Source organism: Temnothorax nylanderi, unplaced genomic scaffold (genome assembly GCF_030848795.1).
Source record: "Temnothorax nylanderi isolate EJ_2023f unplaced genomic scaffold, tnyl_v1.0 TNYL_tig0046_pilon, whole genome shotgun sequence".
Lineage (NCBI taxonomy): Eukaryota > Metazoa > Arthropoda > Insecta > Hymenoptera > Formicidae > Temnothorax > Temnothorax nylanderi.
The window spans coordinates 370344-396820 of NW_027249108.1; the positions used below are offsets into that span (position 1 = coordinate 370344).

A 26477-nucleotide genomic window follows, 5' to 3' on the forward strand; every position below is an offset into this window, starting at 1 on the left:
CTATAGATTTTCAGCGCTCGGGTGATGTTTCTGCACGCAGCCGTCGCAGCCCTGTGTAAACGAATGCATCCTAGTGATGTGTTTGGTGCAGTGTTTCTCTCTGATAATAAATATTGTATAAGCTTATTGTTTTAAATAAAGATATAAATAAAATTTAATTGCGTATATTTTTGGTTAATCAACTGTACGCTTTTATTAGCCATCCATTTTATTCACATATAGTGTACAATTTCAACATACCTACATATATTTAATCTGCATCATAATGCGAAAGAACGATTGCTATATAAGGCAAGAGTATAGCATTTATTGTTAAAATAAGAAAATACATAAACGCGAGCGTGTAGTATTTGATTTTCGAAATTCGGAAAATCGTGATCGCGAAGTTGAGAGCGGGACGCGTAGTGACGTCATGGTACTCTTGTCTTGGTTTGGCGCGAAAAGTTTCTCGCGCGGGGGATGACGCGTCTCCGCCATATTGATGACGTTCTCCATCCATTGACCATTTCCAGATCGCGGCGGAGTGCGGAGACGGAAAGGACCGGCTCCGGAACGAGTGGCGTCGCGAGAGTTATAAGAGTAAGCTTTACTAATCTTGCATGCATTATTTAACGCAGCGCCTATCGCGTACCGTAGTATCGACTTAACGCTCGGGGTGTATAGATATTTCTCAAAAATAAGTATTTCGCGGTACTTGTTCGATCGCAGGCGGGTCGCGCGGACGATTGTATTTCCAACTGTCGCCGCGAATATCGTGGATATTTGCCAAAAACATTAATTTGCCTATTCACTAGAGTACAAAATAACAATTGTTAAAAAATGCGAGCATGCAGTATTTAATTGCTACTCAATGCGTGGTGTCACATTGCAGTGCGTGTTATTTATCAATAATTATAATTTTATCTTTATTGATAAAATTATAATTATAATTATAATTATAATTGAAACGTTTCAATTATTCTACGTGATTCGAGACATATTATGCCGATCTTTATTATTGAATAATTTTATCAATAATTATAATTATCACTAATTATAATTTTATCAATAAAGATAAAATTATAATTTTTATATGTAAAACATCGGGTGATCTTTCATATTAGCTATAAAGTTTTTCCATTCCTTTTCGAAGTCACTCAACCTAAAGTCTGTGTTCCTGTAAACGGAAATAATATTTTACAGGTCACGATTATATATAATCAATATATAATAATAGATTGCTTACTTTTTTTCTCGTATCGCTTGTATCAAAATCACCCGTCCACGATAAGCTGCTAAATCAGCATAATAGGTAGGTATCGGATAGCTTACCGCTTTTGGAAAGCGGCCATACATATGACAAAGATAAAATGTCAACTCTTCAATCTGATTTTTGGTAAAGTTGGATTCGTTTAAGATGCATGTGTATCTTGTAGGCTTCGCTATACCCTACATTTATAATAAATTATTATAATTATTACGAATTAACTATTGCTATAATTACTATTGGTTGCTATTACTATTGCGAAAATTTTGTTATTGATATATTTAATGTTTTTTAACAACAAAACATTTTTGGTTATATAACAAATATTTTTATTTAAAAAAATTAACTTATCGTATCGACCTACCTTAGCATCAGTACTCGCATGTGATACAAGATAAAAATCAATGTACTCCGGATGGGGGGGATTGGTTGTATCGACTATTGTTCCCGGTTTTACGTTGTAATTTCTTGTGTCCTCGGTGTCACTTATATTGGTGGATTTATGGGAGAGATGTACGTTGTGACTCTTCTGTACGATCAAGCATGTGATTTCAATATTCTCATCCCGAGTGACTGTAAAAACAGCTTTTTTTATCGGTTCTATTTCGTGACATATAACTTGTGGAAATTCGGTTTCGCCGACTCCGTCTCTGGAAATTAATATAAATATGGAATTAATGCGTTAAAATATCTTATGTATATAAGATATAATGGTAGAGATTTAAAAAAAAGAAATTTAGATTTTACTTGTACATATATATATATATATATATGTTACGGGCAATTTGATTAATTCGGTCATTATGCATAATGGCCGGGCAATATGCATAATTCCCGCTTCTTTCGGGACATTTGAATAATAAAAGCCAAAATGTTCAAATTAATCAAACTGACCGGTCATTATGCATAATGCCCACAGACAAGTGGGAAATGTGATTAACATATTAAAATATCTTTCTAAAAAGAATGGCAGTCTGTCTATAATTTCAACTTTCGGTAAATGTCTACAATTAGGGCCCCAACGAGAAATCAATTGAAAAGAGGTAAATTCTATGTATTTTTGCCCCTCGAATCCAAAACTGTTGATAAAATTTGGGGGTCGCTAGAATTTGTTAAGATATCGTTAAGAAAATAAGAAAAAAACACTAAACTCGGATATTTGGTTTTTTTATTTATCAAATACGGATTAATTATTACTTATTGTCGGTTGTATTCTCTTTCGGTGGAAAAAATTTTCTGATGACTTTGAAAAAAGCAACTATTCTGTCGCTAAACTTGTACATAGGTTAGTGACGCGCTTTAAACAGTTAAATACTTTTAAAGCGCGTCATCTAACCTATGTAGGTTATACCTTTGTTGGCAACATTGTCGCTGTCGCTATCGCTATCGCTATCGTCTATTGTGCAAGGGGCTTAAGATTGCCGGGAAAATTAACTCAAATAAGGTGATTTATCAAAATGACCATTTAGCATTGGGAAATATGCATAATGACCGGGCAATTTGATTAATTCTTCTCTATTAATCATTTTGACCGAACAAATTGGGAATTATGCATATTGCCCGGCCATTATGCATAATGCCCAATTTATCAAATTGCCCGTAACATATATATATATATATATATATATATATATATATATAGTTTTTATAGATACATAAAGGAAAACTCAGTTTTAAATGTAAAATGTAAAATAAATAAGAAACCTATGTATATATATAGGTTTCTTATTTATTTTTTATTATTTAAAAACATTATTTTTAATAGGTTACATAACATTGAGTATTGTCAATACATACCGATAATAAAAGATTCTCTTTGGAAATTGTTTCATTTCTTGGTAATAAGCTTCAAGATGCATTGGAATTATTTTTTCAAGATCTAAAATCTTTTCTTGGTAGGGTTGTTGCAATTGAAGTGCAACATTATATTGAAAAAAGGAGTTATTTCTACTTGCAGTTATCTGAGTTAATAAAATTTCTTATTAATTTATAAATATATATATTCACATAAAAAAAACTATGTTTAATAATTATACAAACTGCTGCTATAGATGGTAAAACTTTAAAATCTTGGGACGGATGTGTCACGTTGGCGCCAATAACCATACAAGGAACATTTTCGTCCAGACATGCTGGTCTAAAAGAGAAAATAAAAAAAAGGAAAACAGTTTTACTCGAGGTTACAGGTATCTTCATAAAATGTTAAGGTACAAGTATTATTCACTTACAGTTTATAAAATTTGTGATTGATACCATTTAATTTGGTATTTATTTCAAACAATAAGCTTTTTAAAATCCTTTGATTTCCGTCATTTATTTTTAATAAAGTTTTAACTTTCATACATTGCGTTAAAATACCAACTTCCATTTCGGCAATATTTTTTACTTTACCTGAGACAATGATAAATAACACCAGATCGATTTATATTCAGAATAAGAGATATAATAAAAAGAATCATGTACTGAATGTACTCGCGATACATTACGTCTGTATCATTAGGTATGATAACTATTATTAATTTTAATTTTTTATTTTCATTGAAGAATTGTGTAATTTTATCTAAGTCGTTTAATCTAAAAGAAGTTTCATCAAATTCACAAGGCTCCGCAATTGCCATACCAACTTTCCTTGCTAAAAAAAAAACGATTTAATGTAAAATTACAATTCGTCGAAAATCTAAATCATTTTTATCTAGTTTTTATTTTTTTAAATACTTAACCAGTATCTATCAACATTGTCGCGAATTTTTGCATAGCATGCTGCAGGTTCGACATTTCGGACATATTGACAATAGTCAACGTCTTCTGCTTCAAATGTTTGGCTTCGTTAAATGGTTGAATATCCCATGTCCCTTGTGTTACTTTTGCCTTATTTCCTTCGACATATCTCAATTCTGGAGCAGGTAAAACTCTGGCCTGTACTTCTTCCACTTTTTCCACTTTACTTTTTTTTGAGCTGCGGACACGAACTGTAACTGACACCCCTTCTGATCCACCATTCGCAGTATTTCTCTTCGGAATCTTATCAGAATAAAACATCCTTTGATCAGATGTCATTTTTGATACCTGAAATAAAAAAAGACATTTAAAAAATAATATACTACATATTATATATAATATGTATACATATATATATATATATATATATATATATATGATCGTACATCAAGAGATGGTTGCCGTTGGTGTCCTGTCGGTACTTGACGATGATCACCGGCACCACCAATATCACCTATAAAAAATGAAAATAATGCATAATACATACGTCATACATACATATGTTTATATATATTTAATATATCCTACTTTAATGAAAAAATTTAAAACATGAACATTCTAGTATTAATGTTTCAATTACTGATATTATTACTTGAAGCTTTTTGCTGACGTTGTGCTCCTTGTTGCTGCTGTGATGGTTGGCTTTGAGATACTTGGTGTCGTGGAACCTGTGGCTGTTGGGGTGGAACTTGTGCTGTTGTTGCTGTTGACTCTGGGGTACTTGTTGCGGAGTCAATGCTGTTTGCGGTACTTGTGCTTGCTGTGGCTGTTGAAAACCCTGTGCTCGGAATAATCAGACTAATGTTATAATCAACTGGTATTGCGTTCACGGGTAAGCGATAGATAAATTCTGGATCATCAGCGATTATATAGTCCGTGATTGTGACCAATATTAGGCCGATATGTAGTAACAATTTTAAGAATTCCATGTTAGTAGGGGAGACCGGGGCTAAACAGTCTGGTTTTTTTCGGTGCCGATTTTTAACAACAAAATAAATAATTTTAGTTAAATGTATACCTCTGTAAAGAGTGAACCTTTAGCTACAAAATTTATTAAGGAAATTTTTATCTACGTCGCTTTGTTTAACCGGTATAGAGCAAAAACGACAACGGTGGAAAAATTGAAATCTCAAAAATGCCGGGGCTAATCGGTCCCCCCCCCGGGGCTAATCGGTCACACTGCATTTTCAATACATATACGTACATCTAATCCTGAAAAATGATAGGATACATTTTAATAATTGTTTTTTAAGAGAAAAATATAAAAATTTATTTAAAATTTTTATGCGAAACATTATTAAAAAATAATTGTTTTACCTATTCCATAAAACAATTCAGGCACGTGAATACAGAGGTTAACTAAATCGTAAACTCCCCAACGGCACGTCACATTGTCAACGCGGGCAACCACGGGGAACACGCGTGACAGCGTTCCGGTGCCATAGGATCAGCGCGGACCCTCGAGCAACCTAACCAAGCCGCGTTTCTCGCGGGGGAGCAATAAATAGCGACAGGGGTGTTAGAAAAGCTCGCGGTGGAGCGCGACCATTTTACCGACTCGACGGCGTCCTCGCGCCGATTCCTCGACGCGCCGACGACGACGACGACGACGACGGCCACGACCACCACGACGACGACGGCCACGACCACCACGACGATGACGGCCACGACCACCACGACGACGACGACGACGACGACGACGACGACGATGACCACCACCGACACCACTACCACTACAACGGCGGCGACAATGACGCCGAGACGATGCGGCGAACGCTCGACGATGCGGTCGCACCGGTCGCACGCGCGACTGTCACTGACACAACGACCAACAACGACGATTTACCGCGGCCGGGAGTCGGGACGATCTACCGCGCGCGCGGCATGTCAACTCTCGCGCGGAAATCGCGGGATCTCAGAGCCGTGCCGTGCCTCGCCGTACCTCGCCGACGTGCCGTGAGCGCGAGCGATCTCGAAAACGACGGTCCGCCATCTTTTCGGTCGGCCAAAACACCCGTTTTGCGACGATACGTGCGTACCATTTCTCTCTTAACACAAACTGACGCACGTGCAAGGGAAGACAGAATCACGCTCGAGGGAAACCTAACCTGAAATCACCGTGAGCTGAAGTCGTGCGCCCGGCGCACCACAATGACGAGATTAGCCCGATTAGCCCCGGGTGCTTGTAGACTGATTAGCCCCAAGCACAAGTTTCAGGTTTGATCGCCCATGAAATATTAAACATCAACGATAATGAAAAAACTACACTGGATTCGTGTTCAGCATGCATTACTCTTTATAATCACGTACCTCGAGATTTGGAGAGCAAATATTATTGCAGATATTACAAAATTTCCACGCGCAGAAAATTTCACTTTCACCTTCCGAAAACACGTTTGCCCTCGTAAAAATCATAACACGGCAGGTAACCTGCCGAAACTCCGTTGGTCACATGGGTACCATAAGCAGCGTTTACAATGTTAATAGCGAGTTCGCACAATATACAGGTTCCGAGATATTTGATTAGACGTATTTACCCCGTAGACTTTTTAGCCCCGGTCTCCCCTACTCGTCGTCTTAGGTGTCTGTAATTTTTCGTTGGAACAAAACAAATAATACAATTCAGTTTAATGTAATTAGATATTACATATTAATGTAATTTGATATTAACTTTGATACGAAATAAATATCAGATGAAAAAAATAAAAATTACCGAAGAACAGAAGGAGAAGAAGAAAATAATTCCAACTTTTATCAAGAAGACTATATAGGTATAAGATTTACTTCGGGCAAAATAATGAATATTTTTTTATATATAACATTGGATATACATCTCGATGTAAACACAATTAATTTATTCTGTTACTTTTATATTTTTTAAGAATTAAAAAAAATTAATTTAATCAGTTTTTGAAAAGAATTTTAAGGATCTAATTGTAAGTGACGTGTGTACATTTGACTGTATAAAATATTTCGTCATTAGAAGGAAAAAACGTAAGTACATTTTGTTAATAAAATTTAAATTATTTAGTTATCGGTTATAACAGTTGTTTGTAAAAAAAAAAGCAAAAGATAAATTTGTTCCTTGTGTTTCATTTGCGTCCTAATATATTTTCGCCTAATATCTATTTAATATTTATTAATTTTGGTTATTAAATTTCTTGAGAGAAATTTTTGCTCGGAAATTATTAGATAGATAGAATTGTGAAATTATAATTGTCAAATAATAAATAGATAAATGTTTGTTAGATGTAAAAACAATATGAAAAAGTCAAAAGGCCAAATACCAGCAAATAAAAGTTATGTTATCGTTGAAATATTCTAAACACAGAATAATTTAATTTATTAAAAGAAACTTAGTATAGTTGAAACGTCCAGAATGTTTTGTCTACCTTTGGACAATAAACTATAGAAGCTAGGTTTTAACAGTAACGTTCTTTGGCTGCGGTCGAATTCACGCTCACAGCGCTGTAAGCATCGTTCTATCTTCGTTTGATATTCGATGTGCAACGAAGACAGAATGATGCTTATAACGCTGTGAGCCTGAATCGGACCGCAGCCTTTATTTCCTCGTATTTAGCCTTTTGACTTTCTTATATATGTATAATTTTCGTTCCTCAGTTTTTAAATAATAAATGGACCGAAAAGTAAAGATATAGAATAGGTAAGGAATCTCTGATTGATTTCTAAAACAAATTATTAATATAATTATTAATAAAATTGTTTCATTTATTTATCAATAATAATAATCTCGTCTTTTGTATAATTTCAAATTTTGTTCTACGTTCGGAACGCCATGTGTTAAGATTTCGAAATTATATTAAATCTTTTATTTTCCAGCTCTTATTTTGCCAGCTCACGCGGCAACAATAAGAAACAAAATATGTCGATTGATTTAAAAAACACATTTAAAATGAAAATTTACAATCCATGAGAATAGATAATCTCGACGGAATAAAATGAAATTTAATTATGTTATGTCTTTCAAAATTAATATTTCTATTACGTTTTAAATATATATATATATATGTATATATCTTCAACGAGAGATAAATAATTAATTATTATTGCTTTTAACGACTTACTTTGTATATTATAATTGTGTGCTGATTAAAATACTGTTCTGTGCAGCAATTAAGTTTGCGTTGTCGCCACGAAAGCCGTTATTACAAGGAATAGCACAGCGTCTTGTCATCGTGAAAGACTATCGAATACTGGCTACAATGTCAAACTCTGATGTTTTGATAGATATGTCATGTAAATACAGTGCCTCACGGAACTGTTCGGCTCGTACCGTTACACATTTTTTTGAATATTTGTGGACAAAGATATCTAGAGGAAGATCATATATCATAAATATGTGTTTGTTTATATGTTAATTTTAATAAGACGTTTTCGCAGTTGATGTGCTTCTTCGAATCAGTTAGATAATACTTGTATAATACATTTTTCGTTAAATACTGCTGTAAGATCATGTCGATATAGAAGATGTCTCTTACCAAATTTTGAACTACGAATTTTTCGTTCTCGATAATAAACATCGAGGCGCACAGAGTTTCTGAGTTATAAACGATTGGAAAGGAAAAGCTTATTGAGAATTAAGCTTATTATAATTAAAGCAGTTATAATACATTTTTTGAAAAATATATTTATATTGTATAATTTATAGCCATTTTATTTCAGAAATTCACACAAAGCTAATAAGAGAAAATGAATTTAGTCTAAGGTATATATTATAATTATACTCTATAATTGTCAATTTTATATTAAATTTGATATCTCAGCTACAAAGTTATAAAAATATTTAAAGAAACACAGTAGAGTAAAAATTATAAAGCACATGCATAATTTACTACCAATCACAGATATGGCAATAAATTATATGTTATACATATATGTCACAAGAATTTGAAATTGTCTTGATAACTGAAATAATTAATACAAACGAAATATGCTTGATCTGAAAGATTATTTCGCTATATTTTAACACTAATATATTAATTTAGATTTGTATTATAAAAATAGTTTTAGCTAACTATAATAAATAAATGTAAAGTATATAGAGAGAAATAAATGTAATAAAAATCTGATAAATAAATGATATTTGTGATTATAAAACATACCGTGTCAAGTTGCTTTTTAGTATAAATATTACAAAATATCCATACCTCTTCATATTCCGAAAAATTAATAAATATATAAAATATGTATAGTAGACGAAATAAAAATATATAAAGTAAACGAAAATATGCAATGTGTAAGATGATGAAAGTGAGAGTTATGAATAATATTAAATTATAAAAAGTTAACAGAAACGTTTATTCTATACAGTAATTAGTACTGTTTAAGCAAAGTTTTTTACAATGTTTAGTACAATCGACGTCATTATTTCGTGTTTTCTATTCAAAGTCAAACAATAATTATAATTGATTATAATTATTATTAACATATATGTAGGTATCGCTATTAGAAAATGATACTATCACATATTTACAAAATATTATATATTCAGTTAAAACAATTTATTCGCATAATCTCCTATACTGAGTAATAAATCAATGTTAGTGCGTTTATAAAAGATATTTTACGAAAAATATCAAACATCAAACCTAATACTATATAAATTATTTGTTAATTATAAAACAGTAAAATTTCATAGAAGATTTTATCAATAGCTTCCAGACTATTAATTAAATACTAAATATTATTTAAAAAATTAAAAGTATTAGAAATAAATAAAAATGAATAAAAAATTATTTACAAAAAGGTAATAATAAATAAGAATGATACTGTTTGAAAAATTATGTAGGTAACTGTATGTCTTGCATCACATTTGATATTTTTGATTGATCAGACCAATTGGTCACTTAAGTTTGATTTCTTCCAAATCGCTTTGTAAAAATATCTACGGACTCTTTAAGATTATTTTTACGATTTTCTAACAGCTTTATAATCCTTGACAAAGCTTTTGGATCTATACTGAAATAAGTTTCTGCGAATCTTTTCACCTGAAACAGATTAGGATGTTAAGGATGTTTATCACAGATTAGGATGTTTAATATGTAGTAATTTATTTTTATGCAACCATTCCTCAAAATATAATTTCTTATTTAACATAAACAATAACAAACCATGGTATGCATATAAATATGTTTAATCCCTTATATGTGTCATAAGAAATTGTCTATTCGCAGAAGATATATATATATATATATATGTATATAAACGTTTTCGAAAATTTATTACGTCACACGACGAATGTTTGATTTTAAGCGCGCTACTGTTAAAGGATTATCAATAGAAAAAATATAAGTATGAATCTAGAATCATAAAATCTACCTTGGATATTTGTTCGTTACAAAAAAAACATTCGAAATGATATTTTTTATCGTTAGACTTGTAGAAACTAATCTGTAAGAACAAAATCACATATTTATGTATAAGATACATTTATTTAAAAATTAATTAATGTATAAGATAAATTTAAAAAAATAGAATTTATATTTGTAAAAATAAATGTACTACCTTGGTTTTATATTATCAAACTTTGTTAATATGTAGTCCAGGACCAAATCGTTGCGTGCATGGTTTTGAAGAATTAAATTGAAGATAAATGCATGGTCCGGATTTTTAAATAACATATAGTATTCGATGCTATAATATGCAAATAGTTGTTAATGATATCAGGATTTTCAGCACAATTCAAGTTTTTCAAAAGTTTCTTATCAGATGTTCGCTGATATAGTTCCATCATTTTATCCCAAGTGGTCCTATTAGCTACCGCTAAACCAAAGCAGTACGTCCAATGTTGCCACCATTGTGGAACTCTAAAATACATATGTGTGTATGGAAAAGAGGTAAATGCACTTCATACGCATAACCGACGTTTCATTTTATTAAGTTTTGTATTTTTTCCGTTCTGTTAGGTAAATCTTATTTTGCAAAATTAAGTTTCTGTCGTGCGCTCTTCTGTCACTCTATATTTGCCACATGATCATAAGACTATATATTATAGTAAATAAATAAATGAAAGATGAATCCATCGATCACGACACTTCTTATTATATATGTACATATATTTTTCACGTGTTTCGCATATTTATTCTATGCATTAGAGATTAGAATAAAAATAGAAATTGAGAAACAATAAAGAGACTGTCTGACGACTTGAAGAAATAAGGAATCGGTTACATCCATATATATGCATACGTGTGCCCATAACACACACGTACAAATATAAATTATGAGATAATCGTAAGAAATTACTTGTGAGTATCAGGATCCGCGAAATGTTCGCTTAATTTAACGGCGGCTCTTCTCTTGCATTCCGCGTGACCGACGGTACATGCGTAGTACGTGGCATCTAGCCTTAGCATCTTTGTGATATCGTGATCATCAGGATTTTCTTCGTATCCCACATGCTGAAGAAGACCATCAAGGATTCCTAATATGTGTGACTAGAAATCATAAAATAATATTGAATCTTACATTGGTTTGGTGGTACTGGCGAAGAAAGGTGATTCACACACAAATATATATATTTCGTTAGTGCCTTGTTAGAACATTCACTATCATAAAATTCATAAGAGTCATCGGCGAGCTTGCGCCCACCTCTCCCTAATGTCCATTTGTATTAATGTTAATTAACGTCATTTATTTTATCAATATGATGTCAAAATAATGTTTTTTTGACCGCAATGTGTTCCTTGGGTTGTTGTGTAACTTTAGGGTTAGATATTACGTTACAAAATTAGTACAAAAAAGGGTACCCCACGGTAAGATAGGCAAAATGCCACTGTCAATGAAACGGAAAAATAACTTTGGATTTGCATAAGTACACTAAAAAAAGAATTTTCTACGATTTTTCCGACCATCTATCCCCCCTCCTTTTCCTAGTGGCACCAAAAACCGCTTTTTTCGAAAATTATTTTTTTTCTCCGGTTCCTTCATGTTAAAAATTTTGAAAAAATTTGAGAATATAGCTTATTATAAGTACTTAGCACACAATTTTTTTGAGCTTTAAAAAATTAATTTTTATGATTCCATGATCGTCTCTTTAATCCTCCTCGTTACTATCTTCCTCAATTACTGGTGTTACTTCTTCGAAGTCAAACAATGTTGTAAGTATCTCAGCTGGTCGAATAATCCTTGACAAGTATCTTGCATGAGACAGGTAAAAAACTATGGAGGCTATATGCGAGCAACACCCTATAGTTTTGTTACCATTAGCGCAGTTACAGCAATAACGTCTACGATTATTCGACCAGCTGAGATACTTACAACATTGTTTGACTTCGAAGAAGTAACACCAGTAATTGAGGAAGATAGTGACGAGGAGGATTAAAGAGATGATCATGGAATCATAAAAATTAATTTTTTTCATGAAAATATATATATTTGAATAAATGAACGATTTCTTTGAAATATATGTATAAGAGGTACAATTTTTTATTATATTTATATTCACATTTACCAATCATATGCAAAAAACTTAGATAAAATAACCAAAAATCCAGAAATCGACGAAAAATAGGCACATTTATACAAAAAGTAGGGTTTTCTCGTTGAGTTATGACTGATTTCATGCTCAAAAACATATGAGACGTATCGGAATGTATCAAATATTGACAACATATATCCAAAAGTAATATATTATGTTTATTTTAGAGTCAGTTAAGGCACTATCAATCATTTGAGGACCATAAAAGGCCCAAAAGTGGCTAAAAATAGTTTTTCGCATTTTTGAGTACGGCCCATTCCGAAAAATCTGAAAAAATTCTAATACATGTAGAACACTAAAATATACAATTTTCTAGAGTAATTAGACCTGCAACTATCAAAGAAATTAGAAAAAAATTGATTTAAATATTTATTTTATTTTTTTAGGTTAGGTATTCAACGCGCCTAAAGCTAAAAAAAATTGTGTGCTAAGTACTTTTTATAAGCTATATTCTCAAATTTTTTCAAAATTTTTAACATGAAGGAACCGGAGAAAAAAATAATTTTCGAAAAAAGCGGTTTTTTGGTGCCACTAGGAAAAGGAGGGGGGATGGATGGTCGAAAAAATCGTAGAAAATTCTTTTTTTAGTGTACTTATGCAAATCCAAAGTCATTTTTCCGTTTCATTGACAGTGGCATTTTGCCTATCTTACCGTGGGGTACCTTTTATATTTACTTTAAATTTTTGTATTAAATTGTATATTCATTCCAATACAAGAAATTCAATATATAACTCTTAGCCTTAAAAATATAACATTTGCGAAGCGATAATTATTCTATAAAGCGGAGAAATATAAATGAATTGGACAAATTAAAGAGCCAAATATAACGCTACAAACACTTTTTTCATCTTTATAAAATCTGTTATATATATATAAATATATATATATATATATATAGTATAAATTTTCGTTCCTGAGTTTTTAAATAATAAATGGACCGAAAAGTAAAAATATAGAATAGATAAAGAATCTCTGATTGATTTCTAAAACAAATTATTAATATAATTATTAATAAAATTGTTTCATTTATTTATCAATAATAATAATCTCGTCTTTTGTATAACTTCAAATTCTGTTCTACGTTCGGAACGCTATGTGTTAAGATTTCGAAATTATTAAATCTTTCATTTTCCAGCTCTCATTTTGCCAACTCACGCGGCAACAGAAAATTTACAATCCATGAGAATAGATAATCTCGACGAAATAAAATGAAATTTAATTATGTTTTGTCTTTCTCAAAATTAATATTTCTATTACGTTTTAAATATATATATATATATCTTCAACAAGAGATAAATAATTAATTATTATTGCTTTTAACGACTTACTTTGTATATTAAAATTGTGTGCTGATTAAAATACTGTTTTGTGCAGCAATTAAGTTATGCGTTGTCGTCGCGAAACCCGTTATTATCAGGAATAGCTCAGCGTAATTGCCGTTTTGCCATCTCGAAAGATTATCGAATACTGACTACAATGTCAATCTCTGATGTTTTGATAGATATGTCATGTAAATACAGTACCTCACGGAACTGTTCGGCTCGTACCGTTACACATTTTTTTGAATATTTGTGGACAAAGATACCTAGAGGAAGATCATAGCTTATATATATATATATATATATATATATATATATGTTTGTTTATATGTTAATATTGAGAAGTTGTTTTTGTCAGTTGCCCTTTTTTAAATTAGTCGAATTTAAATCACTTATATAATACATTTACCATTTTAAATTAAATTTTTATTTTGCGCTAAAATAATTATACAATGCACAATTAATCCCACTCAATATGTATACTTTTACACTTATATACAACTTGTATACAAGTATTATTATTTTATTATTTTAATATGACATACGCTATTGGAAAATGAATATCGAGGGAAAAACTTGAGAATAAGGAGAATACACATATATATGGACATGCAATTAAATAATAAAGTTGAATTACTTGTGAGTATCAGGATCTTCTACATGCTTATGGAATTTAATGATCGCCACTTCCTTACATTTTGCATTACCAACAATGCATGCCCATTTCATAACTTCTAGTCTATTCAGTTTTATAAAATCATCTTGCCCGACTGCTAGTGCAATGTTTGGAGCACACGCAGGAGTGTTGAGCACATAATGAAATGTTTTTCTACGCATGTCAGGTGTGTAGACCACCTCGACCAGATCTCCACAGGAGACTGCAGTCATCGAATCGTCAACAGTAAATTCCAATTTCCAAGTACATGGTTCAGCAAAACTATCCACACATGGAAACCATAATCTAGATGAATTTTCATAGCTGTATGTATACATATGGGCACCTTTCTAAAAAAAAAAAAATTATTATTAGTACAAAGAATTTCGTTTTAGAAAAATATTGCCATATTATTGCATCATAAGGATTGTAGATTATTAGTTTTAAAAAACGTAAAGTCAAAATTGCTTGGTATAAATAGTATTTACTGGAAAAAATTAGTTTTTTATGAAAAAAGATAGAAAATTATTATTGACATTATTGCTGGAATATAAAGAAATTTGGAAATCCATAAAGTGCAATCCGTATCAAATCTTATCGAATCAGAGTCAAGGTATTGCAATTTTGAGAGTAAAAAGAAAACTCTTTCGTTACAACACACTGACTTACCTCAGCTAGAGTTCCTTCGCAGTTTGGTACTACGAAATGCACTCCTCCTTGTGGCTCCTCCAAGGAAAACTCGATGCTAATCCTTAATCCTCGGCCTTCCGCAACCAAAAAAATGCATTAACTCGAATATAGGAACGGGACGCGTGATGCATCATGCATCCGCGCCGCTCTTATTACGTGAAGTTGACCGCGCTGAAAACGAAGACGAAAGACGAAGTGCCTCCGCCATATTGATGACGTATCTCCTTCCTTTCCAGAACGCGCGGCGGCGCGCCCGGCGGACACAGAACTGACAGAACGGATCGGCCGGCGCGGCGGCCCTGGAACCTGGAACGAGCGGTGTCGCAACTCGTTTAATTGGTAAGAGTAATCTTTATTAATCTTGCATGCATTATTTAACGCAGCACCTATCGCGTACCGTAGTATCGACTTAGCGCTCGGGGTGTATAGATATTTCTCAAAAATAAGTATTTCGCGGTACTTGTTCGGTCGCAGGCGGGTCGCGCGGACAGTCGCGGACGATTGTATTTCCCACTGTCGATGTCGCCGCGAATATCGTGGATAATTGTCAAAAACATTAATTCGCCTATTCGCTAGAGTACAAAATAACATATAAGTATTAAAAGTACAACACGTAGAAAAGGCAAATTTTAAAAGTAAAATATTTATTAACCATTGTTAGCGTATACATAAGAATATTTAAGGCGCTTGTAAAATACCGCCTACACTGTTAAAAGGATGAAATTTAAACCAATACCTTATGTGTTAAATAACATTTTGTTATTTTTAACTACCATGTATGTCGAGATTTATTACTTTAACACAAAACAGTATTATTTTGAATCGATTAGTTAATTTAATTAAGTTAACGACATATTGAGTAAAGCCCCTTGCACAATAGGCGATAGCGAGTATAGCGACAGCGACAAAGTTGCCGACAAAGGTATAGCTTTGTCGGCAACCTTGTCGCTGTCGCTATCGCTATCGCTATCGCCTACTATTGTGCAAGGGACTTAAGAGCAGTGGCGACCTATAGGAATTGTTAAAAATGATTCAAATTGAGTATAATTTGACACTACGAATTTAACAGTGTAGACAGCACACATGTCTAAAAGACGTCGTAAAGATGCTTTAAGACTTTTTTTAGACAAATATGTGTAAATAACTGTCCAGGTGTCCAGCTTAAGCTTAATTTAAAATTTTACAAAGACGTTATTGAGGCGAAGTTTATATAAACGGATAATATATACTATGTTTCGAGATATTTTCATGTGAATTTTAATTATTATTAAAATAAGATGTACATTTATTATTTATGTTTTTGTTAGTTATACGCGTTTGCATTACTTCCTTTGAATTGAATATTATTGCGATATCGAAGTTTTTAACTATAATATACAATTTTATCCATAATATATCGCACAAGACACTATAAAGTCGAACGTGATTCAATATATTTCGTCTCTAATTACACCTGCAACTCGGTCTTTGTATTATAATGTAACTACTATTTCTCGTATAGAATTGACAACGAGAGAGAGACAACAATATTTATAAAATAAATCCTTTGCCTTTAATATAATTACGAATCTATATTACCTGATCACCTGATCACTTAAAAATCTTTCGACATATGTACTTCATAGTTACTAATCGATATAAATTGTATCTTATATACATTTTATGTGAATTATCTATCATTATAAAATATGTTTCAAGCAGCCAAGATCTCTCAGATGCAGCAATATATCAGCAAGTATTTTACATACTTCGTCTCCGCCGACATATTTTTGCTTCTTTGCACTTCTCAACGAGCCTAGACTAATTATGTCTTGTACTATCACTTCTGGTTTAAGATATCCTAATATTGCCGGTAAAAAATGGGATGCGACAATAAAACCGAAGAGAGCGCCCCTCCTAAAATCGTCCAACAGAGCGTTATATGAATATTTCTCAATGTCTTGAACGCCAGCGTCCAGCAAATACTCCATCAGCGCGTCGTGATAAGCCCGCATGATGTCGAAAAATTTCTCTCGTATCTCTTCATTCGAGCAACAGTTGTAGAGATACGTGGAGAGATCGACGACGGGCGTCGAATATCTAATAAGCGCGAAATCGATCAGCATCGCGCGATATCGTCCACCCTCATCCGCCTTGAAGAGAATGTTGCCCAATAGAAAGTCGCCGTGGCACATCGTGGCCAGAGGTTCAAGCGGCTTTACTATCTTCATCATCACTTCGTCAAACGCGTTCGTAAGAAAGGCTTCCATCCTGTCGCAGAAAGCTGCATCGTGGCCTTGTCTGCGGAGATATTCCAACGATCGCGTCGCCTTAACATTGGAATAAACTTCATACACGTTTCCTTCTTTCACGTATCTAAACTCTTGCAGTCGCGCCACGACGTCGAAAAACTTTTCCCGCTGCAGTTCCTTCATGACGTACCCTTTACCGTGAAATCGTCCTAACTCGCGCATCGCCGCCAACGTGTACTCGAAAGGAGCGTTGTGCGGGTATGAGCAAGAATGATATCCTCGTTCGTTAACGTTCTCCAGGGCGATCACGAAATCGGTGGGCGACCGTTTTTCAGCGTAGTAACATCTTGCGTAAAAATACCTCTCGTTCGGTTGGACGTACGTTTGATAGAACAGAATCTCGTTGTCAAATTGAAGATCGATGCGACTTATGTAGATGAAGTTCTTCATGGGTCTCTTTAGCACCATAGACAATTCCTTGTTCTGATCGTTTGCTTTATTCTTCGACTGCAGGCGTACGTAATATATGGTTGTCATTATAAAGTTGATAGATTTGGAGATTTCGTATCGAGCTTTGTCAACGTCCAATCCAAGATTCTCGATGATCTTCGCCATCACCTGGTCGAGCCATCTCTGAGAATCTTCGACGTGAGAGTCGTGGGACATTTTCTTCGAATATGCGATTCGCGTGTAAATTAATGATAAAATAATTTAGATTGTTGATCTAGGAGAGTTTGTTGCCTCGACAGCTCGAACAGTACTAACGTATAGTGGTTTCCCGTAAAAACCATTAATCGGTTTGCTTTGCTAGATTTGCTTTTCTGCTGCCGCGTGCATACCTGACGCGAGGCACGATCGTATTTTTTGACGACTAGCTAGTTTTATCTTATAAATAAGCATAAAATCGATATGAAGAGTGGGAGACTAGCAATGCATATCATGCAATGTTACAAAAATAATTGAGCCACAGTACAATATGCAAATACAATGTCAAAAGATAGTGCCTTTTATCAGCTGTTCACTGTAGTACCCCAGATAACAGAAAAGTGAATAGAAATTCATAGACTTCGTTTTAAGGAATACATACAGAAAAATAAATGTATGAAGAATTTCTGAGAAGAATTAACCACATCCGTTCTAAATAAGTATTCCTCAAAAGTTCATATATAATGAATACCCCACGACTCACAGTACTGAGAATACTTAAAAAATCGTGAGAAATATGCATTGTATGTACAAATCCTATCTTATTTTCCCGTCAAATCCGGGTAATCTCGTTGGATATAGGTACTCTTTTCTATTCGGTATCCAGACCGTATTATGTTAGTTACAGTTATGTCCGTGTTATATGCGCGGTATTATCGTATAAGACAGAGAAAAACGACATAAAGAGTGGGAGATTGATATTAATGCATATCATAATGTATCAAAAATAATCGAGCTACATATATCAATACAATATGCAAATACAATGTCAAAAGATAGTGCACATGCCTATTATCAGCTGTTCATTACATATTTAAAATACTATGACGGACTGTGGTGATGAAGTCACGAGCATGCGTCAAATGCTTGAAATCGTCTCCGTAAAACAACTGACAAAAATCGTTAAAAAACGCGAGCATGCAGTATTTGCTACTCAAAGTACAGAAATTGTATAATCGCGAAGTTATTGAGAGCGGGATGCGTAGTGACGCCGCGGCGTTTTCGGTGCGAGAAGTTGATCGCGCGGGAGACGAAGCGTCTCCGCCATGTTAATATTACAATGTTAATTACGCTCCCCTTTCATTTCCAGATCGGGCACGAGACGGATCGGCTGCGGAATGCGTGGTGTCGAATTTATTTAATTGGAATGAGTGGTATCGCGACTTATTTAATTGGTAAGTATAACATGCATTAGAGCTTTGCACATGTAACATTTATTGCAAATTGCAAATGTTGCAAAGATAATTGTTAATTTTATTAATAATTCTTCAGTTGCGGTTGCTTGTATTACGTAAAGCTTCGTAATTTCAAATTGATATTAAATATCGTGTAATTTGATGTCGTTTATCAATCCACTGTTAAGTAGTTAAGTAGTTAAATTGCTATAAATTATGGACGATATGTTATACGCATTTCGAATGTTTTCGTGTATAATCCGGAAGTAATAAGATTTTTTGAATGTATGTACACAATTTTTAATTGTATATGTTATATTGCATTATGTAATTTTGTATTACTTTATTGTTTTATTATGTATTAGATTTTGGCATAGATTAAATTGTATAAAAAAGTAAAAAAACGAAAAAAACAAAGCTTATATCCAAGGAAAAGAGGACCGCTGATTGGAATCAGCGGGGGTGGTGGAGGGCCTCTACGAGTTAGCTCATTTATATCGCACGGAATTTTATCTAAAGTTTAAAGTGTAACTCAATTTTATTAGAAAAATCTAGGTCCAGTTTAACCAAAGTATATCCAATTGCAACAACGTCTGGTAAAAGCGGGGCAGAATATGCAAAGAGGTAAGAAATTCCGCAAGAACATTGATCGCATCGCGTACTCTTGCATGATCGGCTTGATCTTAACTGATCGTTTATTTGAAATACAGTAGAGTTTCGCGACCAGTTAATATTAAAATTGCATTATTTCATATAGGTTTCACGTAAGTTAAAGCCATGCAGGAGAGGATGTTACGTATTGTTTCTCAAGATAAAAGTTATTTGAGTGTACCAAGTGGAGAGACTTTATCGGCAGTACCACAAAGTGTTTATGCCAAAGTAGTTTCTACATTGAAAATGGATGCGAGTGGCGTATCAAGCAGTCCAGCAAAATGTTGGCGTGGCCGCTCTCAGGTTTCTCTCTGATAGTGAGTAGATATACATACACCAATAATGATCAACATTATAGCTTTTAGTCAAATTTCTTGCACAGTTCATCTTTCCTTTTTTTCTTTTCACATTGGAGAAAAAAGAGAAAAGATTAACTGTACAAGAAGTTGATTTAAATAGAATGGACCTTGGAATGCGCTTTAAGCGCACTTAAGTATCTTTTACATCGTTTTTGGCGCTGTAAGCATTAGCAGCGCGTGTTACGATTATGACGTCACAATTTGTACTTATATAAACGCTTATTTTCCTAAACAAAACTTTTGTTTAAAACTTTTTTTTATATAATCTTTCACCGTTCTAATAATTTATCATTATTAGAAACTCGGAATGAAGAGAAATAATTTACAATTTATTAAAATTATTATTTAATATTTAATAATTAGAAGAAAGTACCCGATTATGAGATACCATATCTATTTTGTGTGATTGCCGGAAGTCTATGGGCAGAATTGAAAAAAATAGTAGGTCATTTTAAAGGGAATTTAATAAGCTTTAAGATGCTGAAATGTAAAATTTAATTTAAATATTAATTTTGCTGAAAATTAGAAAAATGTGAAAAATGAGCTTTCAAAAAAATCGAAAAAGTGTGCTCCTAATATGAGAGACCCCGGGAAATCGCTAATAAAGTGCAAAATACATCATATTGCAATTAAAAATCTTTATTTAAAGTTTTTGAAAGACAAATGTAATGGAGAAGCATATTTGCAACAATCGTAAACCCACTTATACTCAATATTGTACCTAATCTTCCCCCTTCACCCTTTCCTCTCAAATCAAGGTCAGCACAGTCTTATAAATTCGTATAAACCTTCCCTTAACGTTAATATAGTATTTTCTCTTCTTTTATTACTATACAATAACTTTCATACTTCAGCAACCCAGGAGTACCCTGAGTATCTCATGTTACGAGCACCACGCCTTGCGGTTTCGCGATCACCAAATCTAATCTCTACAATTGAGCAACTCAACATATCCCGTATTTTCCTATTAATACGACCTTACTCTATCGCTGCATGCTGAACTTATTGCCAAATATTTATTAATTATATAATAAACAAGGTTTAAAGACTCATATCTATGGCACTTGACAACATCCAATTTCACAATTTCTTTCTCTGCAACGACTACACGCACGATCAAACAATGAATTTTCCACTAAATAGGTTTTACCCCAAGGGCAATAAGTTCATGGTGGAACCAACAGATAGGGCCTATTAGTTTAGCAGAAACCTCGCTGTCGCATATTAGGAGCCTATCTCATAATCGGGTACTTTCCTCTATTATTTAATAATTTACAATTATTAGAAAATTATTAGAATTTACTAGAAGAGAACTACTTTGTTTCGCTCTTTTATGATTAGAAGCATTGATAAAAAAATACACACGTCTCTTAATTTGATTTGTATTACAATCTTCAAATTATCAAAATTGCGGGACATTTACGCTTGTGAGAATTATTTGACAATACTATCGCGCATGTACATAAAAGTTTCTTCCATATTATTGCTCCACATACCTCTTTTATTTAATATAAGGGGAAAAAGAACGATTGATGCGTATTGTATTGATCATGCTGTACAACTATAAGCTGAGCTCACTTTAGACGGCTTTATAAAAAATTATAGGTAAACAGAAACGCGCCAGATCTCTATCTTGAAATCTAGCGCAAATTATAGATCATCTAAAATAGGCCTTGGATGATGTATAACTTGCGTCATATATTCCAGGATAGAATTCCATTTTTTTAACTTTATGCGTATTTTTTAATATATATTTTATACACATATGCATATTCAGATTCCTCAAATGTTAAATTCTTGCACAAAACGTAAAATTATAAATAGAATTTTATCCCTTGTGTATTCTGACGAATCACAAATCGTCTAAAATAGATTTAATAACTTTAGATGAGCTGCAATTCGTGTCAGAATTCAACAGATAAAATTCTGTTTATAATTTTATGTGTTTATGAAATCTAATGTGAAATCAAATGAATTATACAGTTGATCACAATTATCAATATTTTAAATAAATGTATTTATTGAAAGAAAGTTTTTTCAAATTTATCAACAATAATAATGATAACAATAGTATGAAATCTTGCAAATAGCCGGATAATAAATAAAAAGATAATAAATTATGCCGGATAATAAATTTAAAAAGTTTTAACAAATAACCATCTGCTCTGAATTTTCGCGCACATGAAAAGTTAATTTCTAACTAGCTTCGAATCTTTTTACGAATTTATTTGAGAAGTTTTCGTAGGAATCATGGAAAGAAAACAGCCTTTTTTTATTTAACCCTTTGCTGTCATTTTCTCCTTTTTAGGATGACTCTTATAATCTAAAGAAACTCCGTTTATTCACTCGAAGAAAGCAAAATTAGGATCTATCGTAATAAAAAATTCCAGGGAGAAAAAAATCGCCTTTCTATATCGCTTTCTTGCATTAATGTTTCTCTGAGTCATGCTCTTCCATATGACTCATCATGAGTAAATTAGTCTGCGTTAATATCCACGTAAATATTGTATGTACAATACTCAGTCGAATATGTCATTGACCTACCAATCGAACGATCAAATACATTACTAATCTATTAATTCTAAAAGGACCCATTCCAGTCGACGATAATCCTAGTTCATCCATCTCCATTCACGATGATCTTGATTCCACGTGATTTAAAACGTGTTTCGCGATTTTGTATCTCCTTAATAATATTCAATAATTCAGAGAACTCTAATTACTGCGTGATAGTTCCAATAATCCTAACGGAATGCTGTTTATTCCCTCAACCTTTCCACATTAAGCTGTCTCTCTAAATTTACTGAAGGTTTGAATTTTTTATGGGCAAACAACAGAGTAGAAACTCGGAGAACGGAGATAAAATCCATCAGATAGTTGTTTCTTGTCGATAATGATAGGCGAAAATATATCATTGATTATTTTCCTTTTTTTAGGGGCGAACGATGTAACGATTTTGGAATTTCTACCGAATATGTAGAAGCTTATTTCATCGTGATACTGACATTTTACTCAATGAGTGTACACACCTTTGTTTTTTTACACATATATCACCCTTACATTATGTTTGATCAGATCGTTATAATGTGAGAAAACAACAATTGAGATTGTTCAAAATAAATAGGTAGATTTATCCTATCTGTATCCTCTAATGTGTGTACACCACACATAAGATTTTATTAGTTTGCGTCGAAGAGTCCACTTCGCCAAATTAATTAATAAGCAAGCTCGCATTTTCTTTATAAAAACACGACAATATCGTTACAGATTTGCATTTTGCATTTTGCATTTTGATTTTTCTTTTCTTTTCTCTCTCTCTCTCTCTCTCTCTCTCTCTCTCTCTCTCTCTCTCTCTCTCTCTCTCTCTCTCTCTCTCTCTCTCTCTCTCTCTCTCTCTTCATAAGTTATATTTTAGCGATTATATATTATATGCAGACCAAACGTTTCCATTGGCTTTTAAACGCTAATGATTCACGTTACTGACGCCCTATAAATTTCATTTCATATGTAAATGTTGATTTATGCCACAGATGGAGAAAATAACTGACATTTCTGTTTGCGCGACGTCACCGACGTGGCTTATTGGAGTTTCCACGCCGTTTTGCCCGCCTTGATATTAAGTTACAATGTCACGTGCAATAGCTATTACATGTAAAACCCTCCTCTGCATGTAGTATCTTCGTGCGCCATGTCTTATCAATGATTAAAATTGTTTGTCACGCACGGTACTCGCGGTGCGTCATAAAGACGGGATTTTTCCCTTATGGAAAAATACTATAGAATGCTACTACATTTGCGAAAAAAAGTACGCGAAACAATAGTAACTATATTACAGAATTGCTATAGTTTTGTGTGCTTTTTTCGCAACTACAGTAGCTTTTTCCATAAGGGTTATCTCCATTTTGTAAAAAACGGAACTAATCTTTCTTTAATTTTACACCTGTTAATTTTCCAGGAAAAAGATGACCTCTCCTGATTATAACTTGTTCGTAATTCAAGATATCACTCTTCGCGCGTATCCTTTCATCTCTGCTCATGGTCAACGTAAATGCGTGTATAATTTTCTTCCGTGCTTCCTCGTTAATCTCGGAGTATTTAACATCTAATCACGATCACAATGTCGGGATGAGCGCGATCCTCGGCGCGTGCTCGCTGAAACCCTTTCGTGATCGTGTTGATTTTTTACTTCCTCGCGGATAAGCAGTAATAACCTGGGGAATGGTCATTGTAACGGATAGCAGGTAGTCAGTGGTGAACTGTCACGTTGTGAAATTTACAAATGAGACACACAGGCGTGTTAATTGTTCGCGCGTTACGACAATATTTATCTACTATCATGGCGGCAGATTAATATCACCGGGGCGTGAAGTACTGGATAGGTCATGCGCCTCGCGGCGAGCCCTCCATTTATCTTCCTGACATCACTATTGGAGTAGCTAAGTGGAAGAACTTACGTTTAACGGGCCGATAGTAGTATGCACGTTCTCTTCGACGGCAGACGAGCCCGCCGCTTGAAGAAGTCTTATGAGTAATTCTCCCGAAGTCTGTCGCAATTATCCGACAATTTGAAACTTTCTCCAAATCGACCTCTTAACATCGAAGTGCTGTAATTTAAGTCGTTTTTTCTCGTTCACTACGCAACACGTGTGTTATCAGTATGAGAGCCGCTTCTGATTCCGGTGAGACATTCTATTTGTCTGCGTTACCTCGCATATCCATAAGAAAATATGTATATGTATATGGATGCTCGTTATGTTTTTAATCTGTAAAGTTTTATGAGCTGCATATTATGTTTGTCTTGCATCTCGCACGTGGCCTGATAAACGCAAACTGTCAAATTGAAATTTTTTCTGGCATTCTAAAGAAGCCTAATGTCAGCCGTAAGTGCCGTAATTCATATTTCTACTCTATCTTGTATCTTCTTGTCGCTATCTCATTTCCTACTATACAGTGATGTAATAGATATACTTGCATGTAGTAAATGTATGTACTTGCATAGTATGAAATACACCAATGTAACGTGTCTGACTCGATATTGCCATTTTGTGCTTCTTTCTATGTGGTTGTTAAGTGTCTCGTTAAAAGAAAGAGCAGAGAATAAAAAGAATAGATAACTGAGAAACATTTAAGAAGCGAAGATCGCGAAGTGGATCTTATAACATATGCTCGTCGCAAAGAAAAACGTTCTTTAATTTTTTTTTGTCGAGCGTCAGGCATCGAGCATCGATGATAGGAAATGATGTTGTGATGTGATTTGTCCGGCTCGGCACTGGAGCTATGCGTTTCACGTAGCTCTCAAGAGACTCATTAAAGAAAAAAAAAGCGGAGAATAAGAAGCATAGATAATTGTGCTAAGATGTAACTGTTTAAATTAAGAATACCAGAAGATCACGTGGACTTTCAGTATCTCTGGAGAACAAAGAGAAGAGCGTTCTCTATTTTTTTTTATTTTTGAGTGTTAGGATCGATGATAAGAAATGATGTTGTAATTTGTCCTGGCACCGCAGCTTTACGCTTCACGTAGCTCTCAAGAGACTCATTAAAGAAAGAAAGCGAAGAATAAGAAGAATAGATAACTGTGCTAAGGTGTAACTGTTTAAATTAAGAATATCAGCGGAGATCGCGACGTGGACTTTGCAATAGAAGAGTGTTCTCTATTTTTTTTTTCATTTTCGAACGCCTCAGGATCGATAGTAGGAAATGGGGTCTCTGAGTGACATACGACCTCTTTTCCATACCGCGAGACTGTTTGGATGTGGACTTTTCCTCGTCAAGGAAGACGATATCGTGATAATGAAGTACGGCGCTGTTTATTCGGCCCTGTTTGCATTCCTGTATGCCAGTCTCTGCGTCGCGAATTTTTACATGCTCCGCTGGGACGACGTAATCGGACCGAGGCTGCTGACGCTCACCGTGGTGAGAACAGGTCTCTCATATGCCTGCGTCTTAAGTGACATCGCGATGACATTCTGGTATAACTGGAAGATACGAGCTGCACTCTCACATTTACGCGTCTTCGACCGGGCGACGAAATATAAGGAGTCTAGACACCCTCACAGGATACGTTATTGTTGTTGGGCATTGGCCTTCACTATTTTGTTGTTTTGGGCGATAGTCGGATATGTAACGTTCCGGTGAGTACTAATAATTTTTATATAAGCGGATAT

The 26477-nt window shown here is 33.8% G+C and overlaps 3 protein-coding genes across 19 annotated transcripts in view; 1 reads left to right on the top strand and 2 right to left on the bottom strand.

The window, feature by feature from the left end:
- LOC139772042 (gustatory receptor 10) overlaps window positions 1-26477 on the top strand; it is a 115611-nt gene that overhangs the window by 85638 nt on the left and 3496 nt on the right. For 4 of the 8 annotated variants that reach the window (XM_071705349.1, XM_071705345.1, XM_071705352.1 and 1 more), the window contains exons 1-5: window positions 11401-11540; window positions 15426-15528; window positions 19216-19924; window positions 20058-20268; window positions 25996-26444. In XM_071705349.1, coding sequence (XP_071561450.1) covers window positions 26011-26444 — 434 coding nt within the window. In that variant the 5' untranslated portion in view covers window positions 11401-11540; window positions 15426-15528; window positions 19216-19924; window positions 20058-20268; window positions 25996-26010. Of the gene's footprint in view, window positions 1-11400; window positions 11541-15425; window positions 15529-19025; window positions 19131-19215; window positions 19925-20057; window positions 20269-22276; window positions 26445-26477 lie in introns of those variants that run through there. The other 4 variants (XM_071705347.1, XM_071705344.1, XM_071705348.1 and 1 more) reach the window with 4 other exon arrangements.
- On the bottom strand, window positions 191-15425 carry LOC139772043 (protein argonaute-2-like). 10 transcript variants are annotated; one of them, XM_071705355.1, is made up of 10 exons: window positions 4617-5335; window positions 4411-4478; window positions 3967-4312; window positions 3733-3878; window positions 3475-3637; window positions 3287-3383; window positions 3044-3207; window positions 1611-1896; window positions 1226-1428; window positions 191-1156 (listed from the first exon to the last, which is right to left on the bottom strand). In XM_071705355.1, the coding sequence occupies exons 1-5, from the start codon at window positions 4951-4953 to the stop codon at window positions 3629-3631; spliced, it is 906 nt and encodes a 301-aa protein (XP_071561456.1). In that variant the 5' UTR covers window positions 4954-5335; the 3' UTR covers window positions 191-1156; window positions 1226-1428; window positions 1611-1896; window positions 3044-3207; window positions 3287-3383; window positions 3475-3628. The 10 variants fall into 10 exon arrangements, 5 of the variants coding, with proteins under 5 accessions (XP_071561456.1, XP_071561454.1, XP_071561455.1 ...); XM_071705353.1 differs by having other exon boundaries at window positions 3475-3878; XR_011718046.1 differs by lacking the exons at window positions 191-1156; window positions 1226-1428; window positions 1611-1896; ... (5 more) ...; window positions 4411-4478; window positions 4617-5335 and adding exons at window positions 9320-10032; window positions 10364-10435; window positions 10550-10851; ... (2 more) ...; window positions 14482-14849; window positions 15169-15425.
- On the bottom strand, window positions 15815-18263 carry LOC139772040 (uncharacterized). The gene has a single exon (XM_071705342.1). It carries the CDS (start codon window positions 18084-18086, stop codon window positions 16869-16871), a length of 1218 nt encoding a protein of 405 aa, XP_071561443.1. The 5' UTR covers window positions 18087-18263; the 3' UTR covers window positions 15815-16868.